Below are 27,571 nucleotides of genomic sequence, written 5' to 3'. Positions count from 1 at the left end.
CTGAAGGGAGGGGGCGCGAGCAGTTCGCGCATGCTCATACTGAGACCAGCTCTGCTCGTGCCAACGATGGGAAGTGACGCAGCCAAAGGGAAACCCGAGCCTTTTCTCCCGAGCGCACCCGCTTCCTTCCTTCTTCCAACGGCCCCGCTCCCGATCGCGAATTGCGCCTGCGCAGGGAAATATTTTTTGAACTGAAGGGCGGCTTTTTTGACGGCGCTGGTTTTGACGGTGCGAGCTGGGTAAGGAGCAAAAGGTAGGTGGGCCTCGAAAACTGGAAAATGGCTCGAGAGGACAGCGGAGTGCTGGTGGGAAGGAAGGATTTAATTTTAAAAATATTTTTTTAAAGGACTGTTTGAGGTGAAGAGAGGTAGGCTGTGGAGCATGCCATACTCGGACACTGTAAATACTATTCACTTTAAAGGTAGCCAGACTTTCAAACCCCAACCTCCTCCTCGCCTATGTTGCTTTGCCTATGGCAAGAAAGGAGGTGTTTATGGTCTTCTGTTGTTCATCGGCTCCACATCTGTCCCCTCTGATTCCACTTTGAACAAAAACAACAAGGAAAAAACCCGAAATATCTGTTTAATATTTTGTGAACTCTTCCAAAGAAGACTTGGGGGGGGGCATCGCTGAGACACTGGTTCCGTCATATTGCTATTGCCCTGTTGTTGTTATTGGGTTCATTGATGTGCCTAAGGCGCCTTTGTGTTTTTTTTTTAGAAGGTAGCTCTCCATTCATTTTCTGCACCAAACTTGATTATTGGAGGACAGGAAAATACTAACAAAAGAAAACAAAAAAAAAAGTTGACCTTGTCTTGTGTTTCTTTCCTGGAATAAGAAAAAAATGAAGAGACTCAGGAATTCTGAGGCGCCAGAACATGCTTTGCCAGCTACTGGTAGTAAACAAACCAGAAGTGTCACAAAGCCTAAAGAGATAGAAGATGACCGACTTGCCATTGAAGAAGCCTTGAACTGTTTGAATAAAAGTAAGAACAAAGATAGGGTTTAATGCTTATGCCCCAATCCAGCAAAAAAAGAGAAATTCATGTAAATCTGCTCTTGTATGTTTGTTTCTTGCTGGATCATGAACTGGGAATCAAGCTGGTGCATATCTGAGTGTTAGTACTGTACTGCATTGTTTCCAGTATGATGTGCTTTTGAATGTATATTTTTATTCATATTTTAGCTCAACAAGCCATACTTTAAAATTGTGTTTACATGTAACTAGGGTTGGGTAAGGTCCTTACCATAAGGATTTTAATACTTGGATGCTCAATTGAAGTTTATCCCATTCTCTTCAGCTGTTTAAGGACTGCCCCTCTTTCTGATTTACTGCCTCTGAACTTGGTGCCATCTGCAGATTTCAACATGCTTCTACTTACCCTGACCAAAACCATTGGCAATGTTGCTTCATGCTCTGATGTGACAGGGAACATAACAAAGGGCAGGACTATGCAAATAGGGGTTGGCTTTCATTGAGTTCTGTGGACACAGTAAAAAAAAAAAAGCTGCCATCTGGTTTCTCTCTGGATGTTAGGATTGTTGAAAACAGATTTGATCTCTACCGTGACAATCTCTCTCAGCATACCATTTCCCCCCAGATAGGTGGCTACTATTCACTTGTAGGAAGATGTGCTTATTAAGAGTACAACATATCAGTGGGAGCAAAACCCACATTTCTTCCCTCAAGCAGGTTAGTCTAGTTTCTATTCATATGGACTTCTTGGAGTGTGTACTCTTGCAGGGTCTGCTTCCTTGTGAGCAGAAACTATTGCAGATGTATATATTTTGGCAGAAATGGTTCACAAATATGCATGATGGCAAGCAGGCAGACAGTAACAGTTACAAATCAACCTTGGCCCTGCATAGCCTAGAAGCTGTTTCCAACTAGTGAAATAGAAACCTTTCAGCAACCTTTACAGCCATCTGCAAACACCAAAATTTATATTTTCTTTATCTTTCCATAGAGAAGTGGCTGTTTTGTATATTGGAGCATAATAGTGTATGAAGTCTAATGTTTTGTTTAAAGCAACCCCTTATTAAGTATCTTGAGCTGAATTGGGCTTGTGCACAGATCTTAGCACACTAACCAACAAACAGGTTAGGGGAACTTCTGGCCCTCCAGACGTTGCTTAACTACCATTCTCATCATCCTGCCCATTGGCAATGCTGGCTGGGGCTGATGAATTTCAATAAAGCTTTAGACTTGCCTCTACCTACCTCTACACCAAATCAAAGAGCAAGAAAGCAGATGGCAAATTAAACAAGAATTCCATAGTTTTACAAATGCCATGGCATCTCAATGGGGCTACCTTGCCAATTGATGGTAAAGCAAGCCATTTGAAAGGCCATCATGCATGAGAATGGTTTTTAGAATGTATTTTACTCACACTTTGACTTTTTTCTAGTTAAAGGTAGTGCCTCAAAAAAGAATAGAGCTTTGCAGGGTCCTTTGAAGACTGTGGAAAAGATTGCACAAGAGAGAGGCTTGGCACCAGAAGAAATTCATAACTTGCTGAACATCACACTCAGTGGCAAGCTTGGTAAAGGAAAAAATTTTTTTCTCTCTCTTTCCCCTTGGCAGTAAAGTATGTCAAAGTAGCTGCATTGCCATGCCTTCTCCCTTAACAAGAACCTGTGCTGCTTCTAACTTGTGACAAATTATCAATAGTGAAGATGTTAAGAATGTTAAGCAGTGTATTTCAATGTCTTGCAGGTACAGTGATAAGCACTAGGCTACTGAAGAATCTGATTCCCATTTCCGTAATAACAGAGGATTCTGTTATTTCAGCTGTGTCTTGGCTTTGTGCTCACAAGTGTTCTAGTGACATTCAGGTAACTTGGAAAGTATGGTAATGATGCCTTGGTTCTGAAGAATGATATTTTTGCCAGTCTGACTTATTTATCCTGGTGATTATTAAACTAGATGTTGTACAATTCCTGAACATATTCCAGAAGGGGTTTGTTATCTTGGTCTTGCTTTCACTTACTGATATCTATCTTCTCCCTATAGGTGCTCGTTCTAAAATGGCTAATTGTAATGTTTGACTTCATTGATCAGAAGGAAAATATTAATGCTCTCTATGGTTTCTTCTTCAGCTTCTTACGATATGACAAATTGGTAAGATAAAAATGAATGTGTTATTTTGAAGGAACTAGCTTTTGTTCTCTGACAGTAACCAAAATCAAACAATAAAGAGTACTTTCTGACCACACAACAGGACACAATATAAAAAGTGGGGCCTTTAAAAAAACCTGAACATTACTAAATACTGAATTCTGAACACAACAATAAAATAGACAGTCATACCTTGGTTATCGAATAGAATCCGTTCTGGAAGCCCGTTCGACTTCTGAAAATGTTTGACAACCAAGGTACGGCTTCCAATTAGCTACACGAGCTTCCTGCACACAATTGGAAGCTGCCGTGGACGTTTGGCTTCCAAAGAACATTCGAAAACCAGAACACTCACTGCCGTATTTGCGGCGTTTGGGATCCAGAACGTTAGACTCCCTAGGCATTCTGCTTCCAAGGTATGACTGTAATAGGCTATATCCAATGTTAGTCATACTCAGACCCATTGAAATTGGCATGACTAACATGGATCCATTAAATTCATTGCACCAATCTTTTTATTATTATTATTATTATTATTATTATTATTATTATTTTGTACAGGCAACCCTGGATTGTGTTCCAGGTTTTCGTGCATGTTGGCGGAGCATGCATAAATCCATTATGTCCTGGCCCCGCTTCTCCCTCTTCCAGGTCCAAAAAATGGGTTGCAAATTCTTTGAACGTACACAAAAAGGGGCTTGCCTGTATTTAATTTTGATTCATTTCACGTATGAAAACAAACATACATATAAAGTCATGCATTAGACATATTTATCATCTCTGATACAATGATAACAATGCATTATTTGACTTTATCCCACTTAAAACTAATTGGATATGAATATACCCACTCTCCCACCAAATGTAAATAACAATACCAGCACCTAAATAATTTAAAGTTTAGATAATTGCGCCTACATTTAAGGGAAGACAGAATGTTACATAAATACTAAACAGTCAGAGACATTACATAGCTTGTAGTATATTTAACTGTATGGTCTGAGATGACAAAGACAATTCTAGTTAGGGGTTCCATAGCCATGGCAAAAAGCAGGGGGGGCAGTGAGCAGCTCTGCTTTGTGCCCCAGCCAATGAGAAATATCAGAGAGTGTTCCCCATTCAGCAAAAATTAGTTCACTGACCCATAGTATAAATTAAAAAGTGGATCAACCCAGGATGTACTAATGCCTAAGGAACACAGAATTGTAAAGCGATCTTGCCAGTTTAAACAATCAAATGCCCTGACTGTGTCCAGCATCAGGAGAATAGTAGGTTCTGGATGTGACTGATTCCAAGCTAGGCTATTTTTGCTTCCAGGGAAGGAAGGAGCAGCAGATCGAAATGCCATCTTGCTTCAGTGATACCAACTTGAGTGATGGTTTTTCTAAAAACATTTCATTTTCACAAGAAGCCTGATGCAGAGGCCAAATAGTTAAATCTGTCTTCTATTTAAGCTCTTGCCTGGTATCCATAGGCAACAAGGAATTTCATGCCAGGCCCTCCCCACTGCATTCTAGCATCCAGCTGCAATAGTGAGACTGCTCGTGGTAAACCCCACCCCGACCCTGTTGTGCACAGAATGGTTCCAATGAATAAAGTGAGACTTCTAAGTAAACATTTGGCAGTTAAATACTGTCTATAAGCAGGCTAGTAATTTAGAACTCATTGTCACTTGGACACTAAAATACTTGCTGAATTAAATGCCATCTGCTTTTCAGGATTGTGTTGAGATGGAAAGAACTGAATTTACCTGTTAACTGCTTTTGTGTAATATATTTTCTTTCTTACTGTAGCTCCCCTTTGCCTGTCATGTGCTGTGTTTGCTGACCAGAATGGAGAGTGGTGAGATCTTAATTAGATTCATGGTACATGTTATGTGATTGCATCATAAGCTTTTTGTCATTTGTCACAGGAGGCATGCCATCCCCACCACCCAGTCTTGGGGACCCACTTTATGGATTTACCACCCTCCAAAAGTGTGCTCAGCCCTTTTATTCAAACTGGCTGATTTTCTGCAAGAGAGTATGACCTATCTTGTTTCTAGATCTGATATGCTGCTTTACTTGGAATAAAGATTGCTGTTTTACCTATAGCTGCCTTGAGTACGGACTCATTGTTAAAACCGTGTTTATGGAAGACAATGTTACTCGGCTACGAATGATCGCCAAAGAAGAAGAATATGTGAAAGGCAGAACATAACTTTTTTGAATAAGTATTGAGTTTTGTTTTCTTCTCCCTAGTGAAACCTTTCCATGTGAGGAAACTTCTAAATTTACACGGCAGCATGGTAAGCACTTGAGATATGAAAGTTGAAGCAAGACAAAACTTTTTTTAAAAAAAAATGGAATCTAATCTTTATAGGAACTCCAGTGTGGCATGAAAGCTTAATATTTGGATAGCTGACAAATATCTGATGTAATTTAAATGGTGCATTATCTTGCATTCTAAGACGTAAAGCAAAGCTGCAAATAGTAGCATCTACTATTCTTTATAACCTGCTGATGGTGTAGGTCTAATGCTGAGCTCATCTGAGAGGGCATGCAACCTTTGTCCTTTGCTCTCTAAGCAAAAGGTATACAGTCATACCTCGGGATGAATACGCTTCGGGTTAGGCATTTTTGGGTTTCTCCGTGCGCATGCGCAGACCGTCAAAATGACATCATGCGCAGAAGCACCGAAACGTGACCCGCACAGATGTGCGGACACGGGTTACGTTTGCTTCGGGATGCAAACGGGACTCCGGAATGGATCCCATTCGCATCCCGAGGTATCACTGTGTACAGCATAAATGAACAAAAGAGATGGAAGAGATTCTTTTGTTAGCTTTTCATCTCTTTGGATTGTTTGTTTCTACAGCAGCTGTAGCCGCCTCACTCCACTAACTGCCCCTAATTAACTATAGTGCATCCACTGCATGGTATGCCGATTAAATGAATTTCTACAATTTACCACAGTCTTATGTGAAGGAAAACTTTTTTTATATAATATTTTTATTAGATTTTCAACAAAAATAAAAAACACAACAACCACAAAGAAAGGAAAATATACATAAAAGCAATATCAAATCCATAAAATGGGATTCTCCGAATCCCATGACTTCCCTCCCCTGGTTCCTTAAATTTCCTTTTCAACTGCATATCATTTCTACTCCAAATATTTTTTCCACTTCAAATTTCCTATACTATTTCTATAATTACAAGTGTTCTTAAAATCCTGTCAATGTATTAACCTGTTTACAATACTTTTGTAAATATATGATAAACATTTCCCATTCTTTTTAACATTTATTGTCATCTTCATTTCCAGTTAGTTTTGCCATTTAAGCGTGGTCCATTAACTTGGTTTGCCAATCTTCTTTGGTCGGGACTGCTTCCTCTTTCCATCTTTGGGCTAACAGTATCTGGGCAGCCATCGTGGCATATGTAAACATTTTTTTCTGTTCTTTTGGAATCTCCACTCCTAGAGTACCTAATAAAAAGGCTTCTGGTTTTATAAAAAAGGTTACTCTAAACATTTTTCCCCATTTCATTACAAATCATTTCCCAAAAGTTTTCAACCTTCCTATATTCCCACATATGATAAAACGTACCCTGTTTCTTTAGATTTCCAGCACTTATTAGAACTTGTTCTACATACATTTTTGCTAATTTAACCAGGGTTAAATACCACCGATACATCATTTTCATGTTGTTCTCTTTCAGTAAAGTACATGCAGTAAATTTCATATATGACTTCCAAAACCTTTCCCAATCCATCATTAGTATATTATGTCCCACATCTTTCGCCCATTTTATCGTAACACATTTGACCTGTTCCTCTTTGGTTTCCCACCAATTTTACAAGAGCAGATTGTACAATTTATTTCATGGGGTATATCCTCTCACATGACCTCAGACAGGAGCAAAGACTTGTGGGAGGCAGGCTGGCACTTCCTCAGTTTTTTCTCCTGCCTGACTCAGAATGTTTTTCCTGGCTCTCCTGCTTCTTCAGATAAATTTTTCAATTTTGATACTTGCTTCTATTTTTATTGATTTATGAGCCAGGAAGGCAGGCAGGTTGTTTTGTTTCTGGTACTTTGGCGAACGTTGCTGCTTGGTGAATCTGAAAAACTGAGGAAGTGCCAGCCTGCCTCCCACAAGTCTTTGCTCCTGCCTGAGGTCACATGAGAGGATATACCCAATCCACTGTCCCCAGCATCCCCAATTGTGTGGTTTTTTCAGCAATTTCGTACTACCTTCTACTATTTCTCTCGGAAATCTTGACACTTCATAACTAAATGCTTTCTTTTTATCATTTAAAAATTTTTAATTTAATTGCAAATATTGTACCCAGTCTACTCCTTTTTCCTCTTACTCCTTCAAAACCTTTTAATTTTAGTTGGTTATCTGTTTCTGTTAATAGCTCTCTATATGTCGGCCAATTTATCCTCATACTCACTTTTTTCAAAGCTATTACTTCTAATGGGGAAAGCTAGCATGGTGTTTTCTGTTCTAATAAATCTTTGTATTTCTCCCAAACTTTGAGTTTCTTATTATGTGAGTATAAAAACTTTTATGAACTTTTGCCTTATGGTAAGGCATACCATAAATATGCATGCCAACCAAATCTATTGCCAAATCTAATAAATCAGCATTTGTTAAATTTATCCAATCCCGGATCGAGCAGATGCAAGATGCTTCATAATATAATCTTCAATCCAGTAGATAGAAATCTCCTCTAACATCTATTAATAATTTATGTTTAATTCTTGGTTTTTCCCCTATCCAGATAAATCTTGAAATGTCTTTTTGACATTCTTTGAAGCAGCTCACATTGCTTACCACCAGGATTGACTGATATAAAAACAACATTTTTGGCAATGCGTTCATTTTGATCACTGAAATTCCACCTAATAATGACGAACTCATCCTTCCCCAAATTTCTATGTTCCTTTTTATTTCTTTCCATAGTTTTTCATAGTTGTCTTTAAATATGCTAATATTCTTGGCTGTCAATCATATTCCCAAATATTTAACTTTCTTTTATATACTTATCTCTGTCTTCTGCTGTATCTCCTTTTTATCTTGCTCTGAAATGTTCTTCACTAAAAGCTTAGTCTTATTTTTATTCAGTTAAAAAGCTGATACTTCTCCAAATTCCAGTATTTCTAATACTTTTGGTAATAAGTTTATAGGGTCTTCAACCGTTATCACAAGGGCATCCGCAAATGTTTTCAATTTACCATATTGGTCCAAATATAAGCTGCACCCGCAAATAAGCCACACCTTTAAAATTGGTGGGAATGTAGACAATACCCATATATAAACCACTGCCTTAAAATTGGGTTACAGGCTGAAAATCGCTGTGGTTGGTAGAATTGTAACTCCGAGCCAATTTAAGCCCTTGATCTTGCAAGCCTGCAAAAGTTACCGTACAATCACTAAAATCGCAAATCCCTATTCAATTGCTACAATTCCGCAGGCACTCATACCCATAAATGGCAAATGAACCATCTCAAGCTCGCAAATCGGCAATAAAACATTTCACGGTCGGAATTTGGAAAAAAAGTGAGGCTTATATTCAGGCCAACACAGTATATGCTTTATTTCCTACTTTTGTTCCTCTGAAGGTTTCTTCTGTGCTTATATTTCTCACAAGAACTGTGTAAAGGAAAAACACAGGGAGTCTCAGGCAGGAGTTGAGCAAACAAAAAAAGTTTTATTTCCAGAAAAAGAGTTTGGTGAAAGAAAGTTGAGACAGGAGATGGCCCATCTTCAGGTATAAGTCTACTTGTTCAGACACAGTATATGCACACCTTTTCTGAAACTTCAGTTACTCAGAAATCAGTTGTTCAGTTTCTGTTACTTCTCTCTCATTTTACTTAGTTATGACAGATTTTTCAGGTTAATGCTTTTAATGCAGCACAACTTCCTTCACAGTTTATTAATTAATTTGGTTCATGAGCAAGGTGCACTTTTCATCAGTTACCCACTTTTTCAACAATCTGGTTCCTGAGGTATTCTGATTAGTATACCAAACACAGAGGATCACCTCACCCTTTGTTACTGGCTTGGGAGTCTTCTTTACCAAGAAGAACTCTCCCGTCCTGGCAGGAATGAGACCCAGGTAGCCTGTATTCCCATAGCTTCTACCTCTCCTGGCTCAGCCCTCCAGTTAAATCCTGTCTGTATACCTTCACCAGACACTCAACCCAGTCTTCCTATCTAAACTGAGGCTCCTTCCTCTTGCTATAGATAGTCCCCTCAGAGAGGATGTTCAACTCAAATCAGAAACAATTCTCTCAGACAAACCCTATCCTAATCCCTCTCTCTCATCTCAAATCAACTATCTCTCAAACTAAACCCTATCCTCCTGCTCTTTCCCTTCGCTATCCCTATCTAAGAACTCATTCAGAAACCCCTCCTTTTATTCTCCCTCCTAAAGTGCTGCTCCACACTCGCCCCTCTGGCTGGCTGTTGTGGTGGTAGCTAATCAGAGAGAATTCTGGTGGAATTCTGAGGGACTGCATCACCATATTCTGGTCTGGCTTGCTGTCTGTCACAACAGCATTTGCTTGGCATTGGTATAGCCCTCCATCTCCTATTTGTAGGGTCATGGCTAGAGATTTGCTATGTCTAATGCAGTGCAGTGCTTTTTTTTTTTTCTAAAAAGGAATTTGTTTAGGGGCACTTTCATTACCCTGCTCATATTGAAATACTGCCCCTCAATGAGGCCAAACTTAGATTCACAAAATGTTTAGGGGTATGCGTCGCCGTCCCCCATCCGTCCGTCCCCGCCGCCGCCAGAAAAAAAGCACTGATGCAGTGGGTTTCATAGTTTCTCAGCTACTATGTTGGAACATTATCAGGTGCAACAACATCAAACTCATTTCTTTTCAGACATCAGCTTCTCTGCAGACTCTGCTATGGAAGTACAAGATCTTTGCTCCTGAAATAGTAACAGTAACTTTGCCTACAAAAACAAAGGTGAGGATGCTTTCAAATGAGATCTGTGCTGTGCTGTGAGATCTGTGCTGGGAGACTAGGCATCTGAATTCAGTGTTGCCAAATTATTAAACTACTCATTGATGAGGAAGAAACAGTTAGATTGGAACTGGTGTACACATAACTGAATTCTTAAACTTTGCATATTACGTTGCTTAATATTAAATTAATAATGAAGGTGAAGCCAAGGGTGTCATGTGATTGTTGTAATTTCTACCAGACAATAATAGTTATAAAAAATCCTTCATGAGTTACTTTTGAAGTGCAGTGGTACCTTGGTTCTCAAACTTAATCTGTTCCAGAAGTCCGTTCCAAAACCAAGGCACACTTTCTCATAGAAAGTAATGCAAAACGAATTAATCCATTCCAGACTTTTTTAAAAAACACACACCCTAAAACAGCAATTTAACATGAATTTTACTATCTACGACCATTGATCCATAAAATGAAAGCAATAATCAATGTACTGTACTATGAAATAAATAAGACAGTATTGTAAAGGGACCCCTGACCATTAGGTCCAGTCGTGACCGACTCTGGGGTTGCGGCGCTCATCTCGCTTTATTGGCCGAGGGAGCCAGCATACAGCTTCCGGGTCATGTGGCCAGCATGACTAAGCCGCTTCTGGTGAACCAGAGCAGCACACGGAAATGCTGTTTACCTTCCTGCCAGAGCAGTACCTATTTACTTGCACTTTGATGTGCTTTTGAACTGCTAGGTTGGCAGGAGTAGGGACCAAGCAACGGGAGCTCACCCCGTCATGGGGATTCAAACCGCTAACCTTCTGATTGGCAAGTCCTAGGCTCTTTGGTTTAACCCACAGCGCCACCCACGTCCCTAGACAGTATTGTAGATGATAACAATTAAAATTATTATTATTTTCTTACCTGCAGTGATGATAGTCATTGTTTGGATGAGGGGCATTTATCTATTTCCGCAGTCACAATCAATCAACTGAACTGGGTTCCTCATAAAAACAAAATAACAGCCATCTGACATTATTTTACAGCCATCGCTGCACACGTGAGAAAGCCTTCTTGCATCTGATCTGCAAAAAAACACTTAAAAAAGCTGCTTTTTGTAGATGGCCGTAAGAGGGACAGCTACCTTTCTCAATGCTTGTCTTTGGCTGTCTGTGCCTGTTCCCAGCAGGAACCAGAGAGCATGGCTGAACTGAGCAGGATTAGCACCCAGTCATCAGCTAATTGAGCCCAAATTTAATGCTATTGCTTTGCAACACCAGCTGATGGATAGGTGGGCATGGTTTGGGGGAAATTACCTGTCAAACCAAAATGGACCCACAGACTGGAGATTCTGTACTCCTGTTGTAAGATCCATGACGAAATAATGCCAGCTCCAAATATGGTAAGGATGTTAGCCAAATCAAAGCAGAAATTAAATTGAGCACCCAGCTGTCATCTTAACTGACATTTATTACTCTTGTACTGAGTTCTCCTCTGCCAATAAACTTTGTTGAGGTTTGCTGGGCTGCTCCTACTAGGCCTGAAGCACAGAGTTGACCTTGCCAATGGATCAGCTGAGCTACCTTTTTCGTTCTGCTGTGTTTTTTTAAAGCAGACTGGCAGATTTGTCAGCCTGCTCTATAATGAAGGAAGAAATTTGCTTTCTTCCACAGCAAACATGAAAACAAAGTTGCTGGGTAAGGAGTGAGCTACACGTCCTTTCACCACCAACTTTGCTTTTCCCCAATGCCTGCTGTTTTTGCTATTAAGGGTTGCAGTCCCTCTTCTATCAAGGACAGTTTGAGCATTCATGGTTCAATTTGTTATGTTATGTCCCAAAAGTGGAGAGGTTCTCTTCCACACATGTTGGCAATAAAAAGTTTGATTTGCGTAGCCTTTTGGAGCAAGTGCAGAGTCAACGCATTTGAGGATACCCTCCATTTGCCACAGAAAAGGAACTTAATCTCAACAAAACCAATCTTCTTCTTCCCCCGCCAGATGTCATTTAGGACTTTTTCACATCCGTGGAAAACAGCAATTGACAACGTAAAACTGCGAATTCACGGAACACCATCTGCATCCCAGCTAACTTTAAAATGCATGGAGTATCCCCAATCTCAGAAGAAGGTTTGTTGCTGGGGATAGTTTGAATGCAGTTATTGGGCTACAACTGTGCATGCTAATTTTATTTACTTTATTGACAACTAGTTCGTGTCAGTGATGGCATGAGAATCTCTGTCCACTCAGATATGGAAAGGGTTTCCTGATGGTAGCAAGTATTGAATAACTTTATTATATTTTCATATTTGAAAAAGTTTAGAGTAGCTTACATGACGCTTTTAGTAGACTCCTGATTATTATTGGATTCACACTTGCTATTGCAACAGATGCTCTGTGGTCATTTATTTTTTCAATTACATTATAAATGGAATGCAATATGTAAAGCTCACACATTTTTTATTATTATAATTCTGATCAGGAAGAGGCAGACTTTAAGGAGGAGTGTAAACCTTTTATTGAATATTTAAAGCACACCAAGCTTGAAATACTGTTTGGTTTTCTTCTTCCACCTGAACATAACAATTACACAGAATTGTAAAGAATATTCATCACTGAAGGCACAACTTTAGAAAAGATTTGGAAGATAATATGATAGCTGAAATTGGGATTAGGGTTGACAGGCATAATCTAGAAATGTAGCTGTGAGCCGTTTAATTTTGGCATTTTGTTTTCTCCATAGGAAAGGAATACAAAGTTGATTCCGCCTGTATGCAGCTCCAATGCAGAAAGCTTAGCTGAGAGTGAAAAGCATAAATTCTTTTCGTTGGAACAGCTGCAGACCTTCCCCCAGCTTCTGCAGAACATTCAGTATTTAGAGGTAGGTTTGTGAATAGCACTTTACTAATATAATGCAGAGGTCAAATAGACCCCAAATGAAACACAGCTTTAAAACAATTAAGAATGTATGACAATTATTCCAATTTAATGTAAAAATATGAATGTAAAGATTATTGTAGCCTTCTGTTAAACAACCATCATGGCCTTTCTCCTAATTTCTAGCCATAGGGTTTTTGCTTACTCATGCAATTTTTTCTGTAACTTAACCTGGAAGCATGGATTCTAAACAAAAAGGAATGGTTAAAGGTGAATGTTAACACCAGTGCAACAGTTAAGTGAGATACTGTGGTAGTCATAATGTTTTGCTTGAACCACTGCTACTGTAGATGTGCAACAATTCATTCACCTGCCCCCCAAAAAAACACTTAAAATGAGGGCTTAACTAAACTGCTTTGAACGAAATATTCAGAGTGGAAAAGAGGCACTATGTGTGCACAATAGGTGAGAGATTTGAAACATGGCAAAAAGCATAATGTAACAAAGACTACAGAATATGAAATTGCACATATTTGGGGGAAAATATGTGTATTTAATGCCACATTGGAGCTATTTACTATAAGTGTAGGATAGCTAGCTACATGATGGATTTTTAATTAGACGCGACTAGACTTCATCCTTTGGTGTGGGTGGCACTTATGAACTATATTTATACTAAGATTTACTAAGCACTTACACAGATTAAGAACAAGACAGTTCCTGCCCACAGACTTGCAATCTAAAAGATTGTAATTCAAAAAGAAAACAAGGAAACTTTGATGCCAGTTTTTGAAAACACTAGCTTGAACAGAAACAGTCCAGGGAGGAGCAAAATGAACTTGTACATCAGCCAAGTCAATGGTGAAGGCCCTATTGCCTGATCCATCTCTTTGTTCACTACAGCTAGGTGTGGGATGGCTACTATTAGGGGAGCTGGATGGGCAGCAGCTGTGCTAAGGTAATGCCAAGGAATAGCCATATGTTCTGCTTGCTCAGGGTGCAGCAACCATGTTGATTAAGCAACTTCTGTGAGGCAAGGTTCCTTTTGGCTATGCAAAACACTTAGGGACGTGAGGACCTGCATTCTGTTGGCAGCAAGGGTATGGACAGGCAAAGTAGAGCAAGTGGGTTGAAGAACCATGGGTTGGCGTGTGGTGGGAGGGCTCTAAATTTTCCATTGACTTGAACCAACCTGTTCAATTCTGGTTATGTGAGATCTCTAGTATATGTGTTCTTAGAAGCAATGGCTTTTCTATAAACTGAAGATTTTTAAAAAAAAAATACTGCTGATTAAATGAGGCATTCTGTTAAAATCAAAATCTTTGACTGTTTCCAACCCTGGGGGTGGCTTGCAAGGACAAAAACCCTCCAATGGTTTACGTTCCGTGAACAGACTCCACTAACATGAGATTTGCTTTCAGCGTGGCGGAGCACCGAACGTCTGAGTTTTTGTGTTCCCTTCTGAACAGTTTCTTCTGGCTTCTCTTTCAGCCTCCAGCCCAAATAGGCTCGGTGATAGGCAATCCTCTGTTCCTCCACTACTTCAGTCTCAAAGATAAATCAGTCTTTAGGAGGATGCATTACTGGATGGGTCATACATTAAAAGAAGGTAGGGAGACTAATTTGATTCCCACATAGGAGAAACTGATGCCTTAGATCTAGGTTACGGCCTGGTTCTCACAGAGATAATCTTGTGTCTGAGATGTGAGAGCTCACATGATTGATTGTTCTGCTTCATTATAGATCTTGGAGAGCTGAGTTTTAACCTAATATGCGAGTTTTCTATCTGCAGAACATTTTTTTTTTGTACAGAGAAGCATTTCATCTTATGAGTCCGTCCCCTCTCCAAATATCTGACTTGGTACTGTACAGACACAGGTCATCATCTCAGTGTACCTCAACTGTGCCAAGGCAAAATGGGTGGCAGACTATATACAAAGGTGAAAACTTGGGGATGTCAGAGAATAAGAACTTGGAGGATAAGCAGTGTTTTACCCCTTTGTCTCATGATTCAGGATGCCCTTGGTATAAGATGTTGAACCAGGAAGATGAATTGAACTTCAAGGTCTTCTTAGAGGAAGTCTTCAAAGCTGAGTGTTTCTTGCAGGTTAGTTCATATGCGATTCTCATCCCATCAATCCTTGGACATTGTCTTTTGTCCACCACCATTCTATGCCTTGACTAAAACATCAATATTCTGTTAGTAGGATGTTAAATAATGGTATGTCAGAAATGAAAATACCGTAGCTTTTTTAAAAAAAGCACAGGAGGGAGAGAAGCTGGGAGGTGGGAAGAGACGAAAGGGCTGTAGTATTCTATTGTAGTACTGTGAAAACCCTAATAAACCATGAGTAAAAAACGATTCTATTGAAAGTCATGGAGCTATCCAAATTAATTACACGGCTGTGGGCTTCCTTATCAAAGGACAGTGGTGGCCAAATTGCACCTCTCCTTATTTTTTTCCTAAGAGTTGCATGATGAAGGAAACAGAGAGGGCATCCAGGGGCAGGTGGTGAGTGACACAGCCTAAATCTGTGCAGTCAAGAAATAGGGTTCCTGAAGAAGGCAAACTGGGAAGCAGAAAAGAGTGGCATGAACAAAAGTAATTTGGGATCTGCTTTTTAGGAGGGGCGGTAGAGGCTCTTGGGCCAAAGAAGATCACTTGAATTATTAGAAACTTTTGCTATCCCTAGCAAAGTACTTTTAAGATGGCAGCCCAACTAATCTGCTTCACTAGCTTATCCCTTGAATTCTTAGCAGTTATCTGTCTTGGCCTTCTTAAGTATTTTCTGCTATGGAAGAGCACTGTCAGGCTGGGTGCATGAAAAGGGCTGGCTTTCAAGAATCTTTAGCAGTGTCTGTTGTGCCTTTCAGAGGGGTTTCTTGGCCTGCGAAGAATTCTTGTGGAAGAGTCTGCGCTTCTGGGATGGCTGCTGCTGTCAGTCACAGGTCCTGCAGCTGGTGAGATGGATCTCTCCCAACAGCTTCTCAGGTATGTGATGCAGCCTAATCAATCTTACCCTGCTTTGTGGTCCAGACAGGCCTGCTTCAAAGTCTCTGTTCCTTTTTTTGTTTCTTTCCTTTCAGAAATGAAGACTTATCTCTACCACCCATTGTTGAAGCTTTTTTCCATATCATCTCTTTATTTTAAGGTAATGGAGAGAAAGTGGCCAGTGAATGCCTGCTTTGGCATGTAAGAATTACCAAATTTGATCCCTGACATACAACTAGGAAATATGTTTGTCTGAGGTGCCCAAGAGTAGGGCAGTTGGGAGCAAAATACCAGGCGCATTGCAGTTGATACAAGACAAATCCTTGAATATGTTTGGGGTTGCTATCTTTGTTAAAGGAAGGAGACAAAATACTTGTCAGACTCAGATGAATTTCTTGTTGTATGTAAACTAGTTGAATAAGCCTTAATTGGACGTACAGAATCTCTGCTTTTTGCTACGCGCAAACTAGGAATCCTAGCTTGCAACAATCATTGGTGGTTACCAAGCAAGCTCACTTCAGACAATGGGCTATGAAGCTGGTTTGTATAGCTACAAACTGTTTGCCATAAGCCATGATTCTTATTTCACATATAACACTAGTGCATTATAACAATAATGCACATAACATTGAGCATTATGTGTGAACTAGCCCTTTGGAATTACAAATACAGCACCATAGCAATAAGAATGGTTGCTGCTTTTCTTCCTTCAGCTGGAAGTATGCAAGTTTCCTATAATTTTTCTCTGCTTTTATCTCCTGTCTCTCTGGGGGCTAACACCACAACTGCAGGCTACTGAAGCACCCTAGGAGAATTCTTAAACTTGTGTGTATGGATAACCTGGGCTTTAAAAACCTTTTCAAGCATATTACTACAGTACTGCCGGTATGGAGCTCCCCCAAATCTGAAATACAATGGATCCATTTTTTTGTTTTTTGCTCTTCCATAGTATGAAGTTCTTGAAAGCCTAAGGGAACTGTTATTGAACATGCTGAATTGCCACATGCAAGCAGACATGGCAACAGAATCAAATGTTGATGTGTTGTAAGTATAATCTTTACAAAGTGGTACATCTCTAGAACACAGGCAATCAAGCGATAATGCAGCTCACGTGGGCACAACCATTCTCTTCCTACTAGATGCTAAGGCTGATCTCTATCTTGTTTTGTTGCAGGAACACCACCCAAGTTGACCTGATAAGCTCCTTGGCAGAGCTCATTCACTTTGTAAACAGGCTCTCAACTGTTGGTCTGTGCTTGGAGAACAACTCTACTTTGTTGATGAATGTTATCCTGGATTTCTATGAGACAGTATGTAAGCTGTTCACACTGCAAATTTGTTTAATAGCTTTAGACGTTATGTATTTGACAATCCTGAGGGAGGTTCTGATAATTTGAGGGGGAGGCAGAGAAAGAGAAATCCAAAGGAAAAAAGTGGGTAGATTGTTTGAAGCCCATGTTTGCCTCTAAAGTATAACGTCTATATATAATGTTATAGACTGAGACATAATGTCTGAGTAGGCAAGAACAAGGCTGTTCCTCCATTTTTTCTGTGAAGGTAATGTGCTAAGGGCAGAGAGCTGAGAATACAAGCTTATACAGCTATCTTTCCTACTTGTAGGTATCTGATATATATCTGAAGTACAACCTCCCCTTAGTTATTATGCTTCCTACTGGAGTCTTCTATCCAGCACTTCTCAGCATGAATTCTGCCACACTTGACCAACTCTGCTACATTATGTACAGGTACTGAGACAATTCCTTTTTCTGCCCCTTGTGCTTTTCCTCAGCCTTTCTGCATGGCCATAATCTCACTTGTACTAGACCACTTCAACTTCTCTACTAATCTGCGATTGCCCACTTGATTCTCCACACTATAATAATGCCAGAAGGCAGAATGTCAATTTGTCCTTTCTAACTTGTTGTGCTTACATTTACTGAGTGTTATGAAGGCAGTTTGCTAACTTTCACAGTGTTGTAGATTTCTTGGGGGGGCGGGGGGCACTTGTGGCCCTGATGCTTAAGTTTTTTAATGAGTTTTTGCTTGCTAAAGAAAATTCTTCCCATGATAGAGTCCTCATTTCAGGCTCGGGATGCCTCTCCATATGAACCAACCTGGGCCTTGAGATTATCATCTGAGGCCACCTTTGTTTTTGTTTTGTTTTTTGTTTTTTAAATAATATTTATTAAGTTTTCCATTTTAACAAGCCAATAAAAGCCACATTAAAAACATTCCAAATTATAAAATAATCAAACAGTACAAATTTTATGCCAAATGTTAAGTCTTTGGTTGACTTCCCATGCTCTGAGGTTGGGGGAGTGATGATCTCACAATTGTGCTGCTTCTCTTAATTAGTCCAGATAGTTCCAAATAAGACATTCTGATGTTGATCCTTCGTTTATTTTTAACAGCCTCTGAGTTCATCTAGCAAGCGGATTAAACCAATATAGTGTGATTCTATGTGAAAAAGTTCCTTCGTGTTTATTTTCTTCTTTGTACTCTGGCAGTCTGTGGCAATTCACTTTCACTTTCTCATGCCTGTAATTTTCTACTGCGTCACATCTTGAGCTGGAGGAAATCTGGCATCCACCATTTGTACCAGGCATATGTCCAAACTTCTTGGTTTCATCTCCTTCCAAGACAAATAAGCCTGTATTTTAGCTAGAAACCATAATTTCCATCACCTATTCTTTTTTATTGATCCATTGAAAGTGATTGCAAAATTCATAAACCAGTTCCACACAGTTAATTCTATAGTTAAACCATAATTATAACAATAATGAAATACTCTTTCTTTCCAGTCCCGCTTGCTTACTCAAACAGTCAGGCAGGCAGTCCTTCCAGGGAGATTTGCCAAATAAGATAGCAAATACAAAATAAATCAAAAAGAAACAATGGAGGCTCACACCCCCCCCCCTTCCGTTCTCACATACCAGTCCCATAATGATGGTAATCCTTCCACTCAAATCCTTTGGCACCCCAGTGGCTGAATCAGTTAGCAGAATACTTTATCTCCCCTCGCTCAGAGCATGCCTGTTAATTAAGTCCAAATTTCATCTTAAAAAAGCAGGTATTCGTTGCTCATGGCGACAGCTTTGGAGACTTGCCAAAGAAACGCACGGTGCTTTACACCCAGTGCCCCCTGCCCCCTCATTCCTTCCGGACCAGGAGCAAGTCTTGGGTGATCTGCTGGTGAAGCTGCCCCCCACCCACCCTGCAAAGGTTGGATGATCACTCCCATCTCATCTTAAAAATATTCCGTGTGAGATGGCTCTGATGTAATGGGCAGCCGTTCGCTAAAGCAGCCAAACAGGAAGTCCTGAGGCCACCTTTGTGTGCCTCCATGAGAGGTCTGGCGGGTGGTATCACAAGATCAGGTCTTTTCTGTAGCGACTTTCTGTGTGTGGAATGCTCTTCCTAAGGAGGCTCACCTGGTGTCTTTGCATATCTTTAGGTGCCAGGTGAAAATATTTCTCCATAAAGAGGCCTTTGGCTGATTAATATTCTAAGACCTTGTAAATGTGTTTGTGGGATGGGCGTTGGTGGTTTGTGTTTGCTTTTTTATTATGTACCGTATTTTTCGCCCTATAGGACGCACTGGCCCATAGGACGCACCTAGATTTGGGGGGGGGGGAATAAAGGGGAAAAAATTATTTTCCCCCCCCCCAGGCATGGGGCTGGGGCAGGGGAAGTCCAAGCTTCCCCCACCCCAGCCCCCAGAACAGGCAGCTCTCCGCAAGCCGTTGGAGGCCAGCGCAAAGTAGCGCCGGGCTTCCCTCGACCCCAGCCCCCAGAACGGGTCCCAGAGCGATGGCGAAGCTGCGCGCCGATGGCGAAGCTCCCCGCCGCCAGCCTCCAAACCAGGTTGAGGGACAGCGGAATGGCGGTGTTCCACCTCCCCGCTGTCCCCCAAGCTTGTGGGGCTGGCGGTGGGGCTCTCCTGAACCCTGGAGAGCGAGAGGGGTCGGTGCGCACTGACCCCTCTCGCTCTCCAGGCTTCAGCAAAAGCCTGCATTCGCCCCATAGGATGCACACACATTTCCCCTTTATTTTTGGAGGGGGGAAAGTGCGTCCTATAGGGCGAAAAATACGTTACTTTGTTTTTTTATCTTATATTTTTATGTTGTGAACCATCATCAATATGTTGTGAATGCGCTCCTCAATGGAGAAGAGTAAAGGAGCCCCCACCCCGGCTTGTGTGAGCCGGAGGCAGGATGGGGGCGTTGTTAGACTTCTCCACTGAGGGGCAGGCAGCCACATTCCCCTCAGTGGAGAAGTCTAAAGGGGGTGCCTGCCCGCACGAGCAGCCAAGGGAGGAACAAGCTACATCAGCCCTCTGTGGTATGAGGGCCAGAGTGAGATGGCTGTTTCACCCAGTGGTGTATCACAAGTGAAACCACCACCACTCCTGAGTCCCTCTGCTACCAGCATCCATCTGCAGCTTGGTTCTTCCTCGGCACGCAGGGCGCTGGTGGCAAAGAGACTTAGGAGCGGCAGTACGTAGTTTCACTCGCGATATACCTCCAGTTGAAGACGCCACCGCGGTCTGGTCCTCACCCGCTACATCATCCAGGCCTAGATAGTATGTCTTGGAGAAAAGTGGTGTGGAGGAGCCACATAGAGCAACCCCTTGGGGAGAATGTCAGGTGAAATAAAGGTGCCTTGTGCACCCAGTTAAAGGGAAAACTTAAGAATACCATGCCATGCAAGTGAAAGGGCTCTTTCACACAGTCCAGTTTCAGATATGAGTGACATTACATAAAAAAGAAAGATGTGATGTTCTTGAGACATCTTGAGTTGAGTCAATTGCCATGCCACCGGGTTAGAACCCAGCCACTAGGATGTTTCTGTTCATTTAATCTATTTTTAGCAAAGTGATCTTTCTTTTGCTGAAATGGGATAGACTTGGACTTCTCAGGAAATAAAACCATGGTTCATAACTTAAGTTTGCTGATTGATGCTCATTTTTTCCAAGTAGGAGTTTACTGGCTGAACTGAGAATGTTACTTGTGTTAGATGTGGTATTGGATTTTGCAGTTGATGAGAACCTTGTATTTGTGACTGGCATGCCAGATTATATCAGGCTGGCTCATATTTTTCTTTAGTTACTACAATGATACCCATTGGCGGAGGAAGAGAAGTGCGGGGGGAGCGCACCGCCCCTGACAGTGCAATCCCGCAGGGATGCCATCGCAGCTGCCTCCCCACCAGCGCTGGGTGCCATGCCCCTGCCTGCTCTCCATCCCCCAGTGCCGGAGCATGAAGCTCTGCCACTGATGATACCCTCATTGCCTAGAGCAAAGCTAAATTACACACACATTTGTGGGGCATATGCAGAAATTCAACTGAACTGAGCTTCTCTGTTGCGTAACCCATAAACTTACCTGTGTGACACTGATGAAGCTATTCTGATTTTTGAATCAAATTTTTAACCCAGTAGTCAAATTTTTAACCCAGAGTCTCAAACAGGTGATAATGTGTTGGGGTGGCATTGCTGTGCTGATTACTGACTAACAAAAGTTCAAGCCTTTGAGGCCAGTTATGCATCTGGATGATGATTTTTTTTAATGCCCTGTTCTCTTCAGGAAATTCTACATAAGAGTGCCATTCTTAACATTAGTTCCAGCAGTTGTGTCTGATGTGAGAAGTAGCCAATTGTTGTCAGCTGGTGTAGAGCTCTGTTCAGCTTCCTGCTTGAGGAAGCTGCAGAGTAATTAATATGGAAGGATGCAGTTGCTGAAGATGCACTGAAACTAGTGTCTATTATACAGAGCAGCTGCCAGGACCTATACTTCTATTTCCTTCCAGTTTCTATAGTGACTGAACAAGGAGTCAGTGCTGCTGTTTGCTGCTTGAGGTCGTGCTCCACCTTTTTGTCTCATGCTTACAGCTCATGCATAACAGTTTCTTTTCACATACGCACCCTTGTGAACAGAAATGAGCATCCATTCAAGTGTTTGTCTTTCTTTCTAAGTAACAGTTGCTTCTGAACAGTGAAAAGTGCCCTTTGAACTCATTGAATCTCTTTATATTCAGAACCAAATTCAGCATGTTCTCTATTGGGTGATTAGTAACTGTTCTGCATGGCGTCTGTGTTTTTCTCTCAAAGTCTACTCTGTAGATGGCTCTCCTATCGCAAGGACATGTGGTAGGTAAGCAAGAGAGAGATTTATGTAACATAACCCAAGAAATGGAACCAAATGAGAAAAGATATGTGCTATCTTGCTGCCTCATAATGCTAAGTGAAAGATAGCTATGTACTCTGGGATAGTCACTGCTCATCTGTGCATAGTAATAATTGTATGGCACTGTCATGTGTTCAAAGGGCTTCACATGCTTTAGCTAGCTGTGGTCCTTAAAACAACCCCCCTGTAGAACTGTTCACAGTAAATGGGGGAGCGGAAGTTGAGAGAAACTGGCTTGCCAAAGACCACCTAGTGAGTTAATTGAAGAATCAAGACTCATGCAAGGGATTTCTTTAGCCACTACACAGTTTCATTCTGCGCACATATGGTATATTACAATTCAGAATAATCATCTTTTTAAATTCTTACTTAGGTATCGAATCAACCTGGTGGCTGCAAAACAAAAACCCGAGATTAAAAAGGTACTGCAGATAAGGTGCTTAATGGCAAATGCTTGGATTGGAACAAATATATTTAATGGCTCCTTCATCTGAAATTTAATATAATTTCACTGACAAAACTTGCCTCCCTTATCTTTCACATCTCTTCTCCCATATGAGATGTTCTTGGACTTCAAAGATTCAATGCATATCTAGTCAAAGAGAAAAAACTCTTCTACAGACTTTAGGAAAATAGATGATTCTGTGTGATTCTAATGGCCAACTACCGTATATGGTGCTGGAAATGGGGTGGGAGGGGGACACCCACACAAGTAAGCTTTATCCCAAGTCATTGTTTCTTCTTGATCTTGTTTCCAAACTGCCAGTAGGTGGCTTGCAAATTTTATGCATCTGGTTTAGGTATAAACATAACATATATCTGACTTCATTCAGTGTCAAGCAAAGATTCAACATGTTTTCCTTTTCTTCTCTCCCCCCCACCCCCCGCTATGCTTCAGTCATAAGTACCAGGCAGTCCACAATATTGTACACACATGGTGGTGCTACATTTGTCTTAGTGGGTCACAAGCTGCTCAGGCTTGATGTTTAGTTGATTGATCAATGGTATTCTGTAATGATTATGGAGTGGACAGGATGCATGTTGGAGCGATACTTCTTGCTAGTAATTGATGATGTAGAGCTATCATGAACCTGAAACATTGTCTAGATTGTCATGTTATGTCTTACCATGTGCTGCTGCAGTTCAAGTTCAGCCACCAGATTTGCCAGGAATACAACCGATATCTATCAACCATAGTTGGGTATTTGTGGACCTCACAAGCATTCCAGGAGTCCCCCTGCCCTCAGGGGATTCAGCTGGACCCAGAAGTGCTGGAGATGACAAGGGTGAAGGACCACAGGAAGGGCTTCAATGTAGTTTTCCACCCTGCACTGATGGGATATGCTATGCTCTTCTTGAAGAAGGTGAGGAGAGCAGTTTGCATTTTTCAAGTAGAATCATTTCCAATTATTTTTAACACTGTAATACTTGAGGACTACTGAGCATCAGTGTGTATGATCACTGTTAGTTACTATGATGTCTGCATTGTGTCCTTTAAAACTCCAGTCTTTGGCACACCATGGCCTACCTTCTACCATGCCATATAAAGTCAAGCTGTACATGGGCTTATTAAGAATAAGTACTGTGCAGGGAGGAATGGGGAGACCTGGGTTCACCACTCCATTTAACCGTGAAAGCTTAGTGCCAAGCCTCTGGCAACAACTAGCAGAGACAAAAGAGATCTCCTTGCAGTTCCAAGTCATTCTGGCTCCATTCTTTGGAACCCCAAGTTTAAAGGAAGGCTTCTCCTCCTCCTTGAATCATTACCAACTCTCTTCCTTAGAAGTGTACTAAAGATATGGGATATGGAAGGGGCCATACCTCAGTGGTAGAGCACATGTTTTTCATGCAGAAAGTCCCAGTTTCAAGCACTGGATTCCCCACATACGACAGGAAAAGACTCTATGTCTGGAAAACTGGAGAGTGGTTGCAATCAATGTAAACAATACAGAACAAAATGGACCATTGGTCTGTTTTGGTAATATAGCAGCTTCTTGTGGGGGCTGAAAAATTTGACTTCACCTTAGTCTTGTTTGTTCCTTTTTTCTTTTTTTTTTTTAAAGCAAGTTTCCAGCCTTTGCCATTGCAAAAATATGCCTGAGTATTTGGGCAATGTCTGGTGAAGTATAAAACCAAAGGAATTGCCAGATGAAGTTCCAGGTTCATCAGTAGGTGCACTCTCTACTGTCAGGGTAAACAGTACCCCCTGTCTGTTTTTTTTTTACCAGCAGTTCTCAAAATGGGAGACCAGCCTCCTATATCTGGTCTGGAAAGCTTCCAGGAGCTACTACTGCTTTATTTCCAGGAAGCAAACTGTTAGCAGCTACCCAAATCAGTGTGCAGGGAGTACCAAACTTCAGTACAATTCTTTGTTGCAACAGAAGACATTGTGATACGATTTATTATACCTGTTGCCCCTTCTGTGGATTCATTTTCATACCACAACCAGACCTCTTTCTTTGATCTGCTTGTAACTTTGTCCATAACCAGGCTTTTTTCTTTCTCTTTTTCTTTGCTTCATCGGCCTTTTTTAGAAGTTTAGTAGGCTTGGTTCAGGAACCTGCACCTTATTTGTTTCTGATTCCATTTTCTTGATATGTCTGCCTCTGAAACATTGTTTTCCAAGCTTTTTTGTGTGTGTCTCCCTGTGGTATCTAAGTATTTGCCCACAGCTTTTTAAAAGTAGTATAGAAGGTAAAACTTGTCCCCAGTGTAAGCTTTTATTTCATTGGGCTTCAGTGAAAGTGGAAGCTGAACTTGGTGCAGCTCTTTGGTGCAGCTTTTTGGGCTCTGGACCTGGTAACAGCATGCTCCTACTCAGGCAGCTTTACTGATATCCAAAAATTTAAGCTGCCTTATACCAAGTCAGATCATTAATCCATCTGTCAGTATTGTTCGCGTTGCCAAATTCTCTAGTGTCTTTTTCCTACCCCTACCTGGAACCAGAGATTGAATTGGGATCTTCATGCAAAGCATGTGCTGTTCAACTGAAGCGTGGCTTCTTCTCTAGGAGATGATGTGGTCTTCTGCCTTTGGAAGACATACTAGACTGAAATTTGCTGTACAGTTCACCAGAGAGTGCTGATGTACAACTGAAGATTAGCTGATAGCAAAATTATCAGAGCCATTTTCTCCCCAGGCAACACTGGTATGTGTTTGGCTGCTTCTTTCGATGGACTTCCATGTGTTGAACCGAAAGAGCAGTGCATGCTGTTTCAACCTGTACAGGCCCACTACAAAATGTCAGAGATGTGAATTTTTCAAGACCTATCATGTAGTAGTTTTGTGGAGCAGCTCTGAGGCATTAGTGCTGTCCAAAAGGCATTTAGTGTTTCAGTTGTGCCATGTCATCTTCAGGAAGGCTAGTCTGAGGCTGATTCTAATCTCTAATAATTTCAAATAACTCTTCATTTAAAAGCTCTAGTCTTAGAGAACCATTAATTTCTAACACCTTTCTTCCCCCCCCCCCCCCTTCAGATGCAACCAGAGGACACAACCCTGAACTTCAAATTCATTCGGGTAAAGTGGCATGCTTGACAAAACGCTATGTTTCTTGGGAAGCTGGTTGTCAGTTGGAGCTGGGATTTGGGGCACTGCCACAGAAGAAGGAACAACTAAAATGTCGAGAAAGGGGAGGGGTTAGGAGAGGGTACCTTCCAACTCTAGAATTTTGTGCTTCTGTGACAAGGCTGATAACCTGTGCTGCTGAGGAACCTACATCTTCTAGCTTTGTCCACCATGTATTTTCCCATGAAAAGGAATTGTTCAGTAGCAAACAGTTGGTACCACATATCTGAATGTGGCAAGTACTACACCTGAAAAAGTTTTTATTTCTGGTCTGAAAATGGAACTGGCATAAAGATGCAACTGTTCCCCAAGGCTAGGGGATCTCAGTTAGGTCTCTTTGTTGCTTGGTTTCCAGTACCAGTTGGAATATAAAATTTCAAAGAGGGAATTCCGGCATCAAGAGATGTTCATTCTTTGTAGGAGCTCTCCTCTACTGCAAAGAGGTATGCCCGCTCAAAGCTAATTGAAACTGCCCTATGTGAACTGGCTCATGAAGAGGCTGCATGGTGATAGCTTATTCCTCACCACAAAGACCAAGTTTGTGTCACAGCATATTAGCATCATGGGTATTCTGGGCTTTTGCAGTGTGGATTGGTCTGCAAGTTCAGGTGATGGAGAGCTAGGGTAGGAAATGAGAGGACACTTTGTGGCCCAAAAAAGAAAAAGCCATTGTATCTGAAGAGATTTAACTCCTAATGCTTTATTTGCAGGGGGCAAGGTGGGGATGGTACCAGGAATTTCTCTACTCCCAAGGATTACAAGGCCTGAAGCTTTTCATCGAAAGTAGCATTTGCCATGCTCCTCAAGAGAAAGTAAGGCATTAATGGAAACAATAGACTGATTCTTACAGTCTGTTATGAACTATCAAGCTATTCTTCAGAAAATAAGAGGAATATTTTTTAAAAGATTAAAATATGTCTTTATTAAAAGATTTTAATGAGTAACAAAAGTGCATTTTAATGAGTAACAAAACTGTTTTCAGACACCATGATAATTTCCGGTCTGTGACCATAATAAATCAATTCATTTCAACATTGTGATATATCAAAATATTGTGATGTTTAGCTGGTGATTTATCGTGATGTTGAAAACTTATATGTTTTTAAGGAAAGAGCTGGCGCTGTGTAGTTTTTACTGTAATAATCTGTATGTTTTAAATAAATAGTGTTTACTTGTGTTTTATGTTTTTCTCCTGTTTCTGTTTGAGCAAGATGGTCCCTGTCAGGGAAAAAGGTAGGGTATGATTAATAATTATTATTATAATTTTCACAGAAATGTCCCTTTTTGAGCTATCCCTCTGTTTTAATTTCCTAAATAAACTTGTTTATTGAGCACTGCAATCATAATTGGCAGCACTTGAATGAGAAACAAAAAATTCAAAAGGATAACCATCTTTAAAGCGGCTACGCGTTCTGACTGATAAATTTACATCTTTCCAAGATCTACAATCCCATCATATCTGTAAAAATAATGATGTGAAGCTGTCTTTCTTTACAGCTGATAGATTATTATTTATCTGCACTCCCAAATATTTTATTACTTCATGGCAAATTTTAAAACTCATCCATTTTTGAATGATTGGTTAGAGGAAATGCCCATATACCGTATATACTCATGTATAAGCCGACTTTTTCAGCACATTTTTATGCTGAAAATGCCTCCTTCAGCTTATACTCGAGAGAGGGTCCCACCTGAGCGCATTTCCAGCAGCCGCTCGCTGTCAGTGGTGGTGGAGGAGGAACGAGCAGCCTGAAAGCAGCCATTTCGGGCTGCTTGTTCTTCTGCTGCTGCCACCTGCCTCTGCCTCTCGGCAGCACCCTAGATAGGCAGGGGGATGGGAGGGGGAGAGAGAAGCCCCCTCTGCCATGTGTGCACACGCACTCTGGTCC

General features: G+C 41.0%; 1 protein-coding gene across 2 annotated transcripts; it reads left to right on the top strand.

Moving 5' to 3' along the window:
• Nucleotides 1-70: 70 nt before the first annotated feature.
• Nucleotides 71-26,864, top strand: CENPI (centromere protein I). Of its 2 annotated transcripts, XM_080991056.1 has the most exons (22): nt 71-253; nt 839-986; nt 2,409-2,543; nt 2,717-2,835; nt 3,014-3,121; nt 4,912-4,960; nt 5,359-5,405; nt 8,756-8,875; nt 9,997-10,083; nt 12,063-12,191; nt 12,805-12,942; nt 14,430-14,547; nt 14,954-15,045; nt 15,813-15,930; nt 16,026-16,090; nt 16,880-16,974; nt 17,105-17,240; nt 17,551-17,675; nt 22,489-22,537; nt 23,258-23,479; nt 25,593-25,634; nt 26,393-26,864. In XM_080991056.1, exons 2-22 carry the CDS (start codon nt 845-847, stop codon nt 26,504-26,506), a joined length of 2,250 nt encoding a protein of 749 aa, XP_080847182.1. In that variant the 5' UTR covers nt 71-253; nt 839-844; the 3' UTR covers nt 26,507-26,864. The 2 variants fall into 2 exon arrangements, with proteins under 2 accessions (XP_080847182.1, XP_080847183.1); XM_080991057.1 differs by lacking the exon at nt 8,756-8,875 and having other exon boundaries at nt 72-253.
• Nucleotides 26,865-27,571: the final 707 nt, after the last annotated feature.

The sequence above is a fragment of the Podarcis pityusensis genome (genome assembly GCF_964106645.2).
Source record: "Podarcis pityusensis genome assembly, chromosome: Z".
NCBI lineage: Eukaryota > Metazoa > Chordata > Lepidosauria > Squamata > Lacertidae > Podarcis > Podarcis pityusensis.
The sequence above is the reverse complement of the archived record's forward strand: the minus strand, read 5'-3'. Positions and strand labels throughout refer to the sequence as shown.

Excerpts from the sequence above, each read along its gene's own strand:
- CENPI (XM_080991056.1), top strand. The coding sequence starts at position 845 with ATGAAGAGACTCAGGAATTCTGAGGCGCCAGAACATGCTTTGCCAGCT. Across the intron at positions 2,544-2,716 it reads CACACTCAGTGGCAAGCTTG|GTACAGTGATAAGCACTAGG; the intron begins GTAAAGGAAAAA and ends AATGTCTTGCAG. Across the intron at positions 12,943-14,429 it reads AGAACATTCAGTATTTAGAG|CCTCCAGCCCAAATAGGCTC; the intron begins GTAGGTTTGTGA and ends CTTCTCTTTCAG.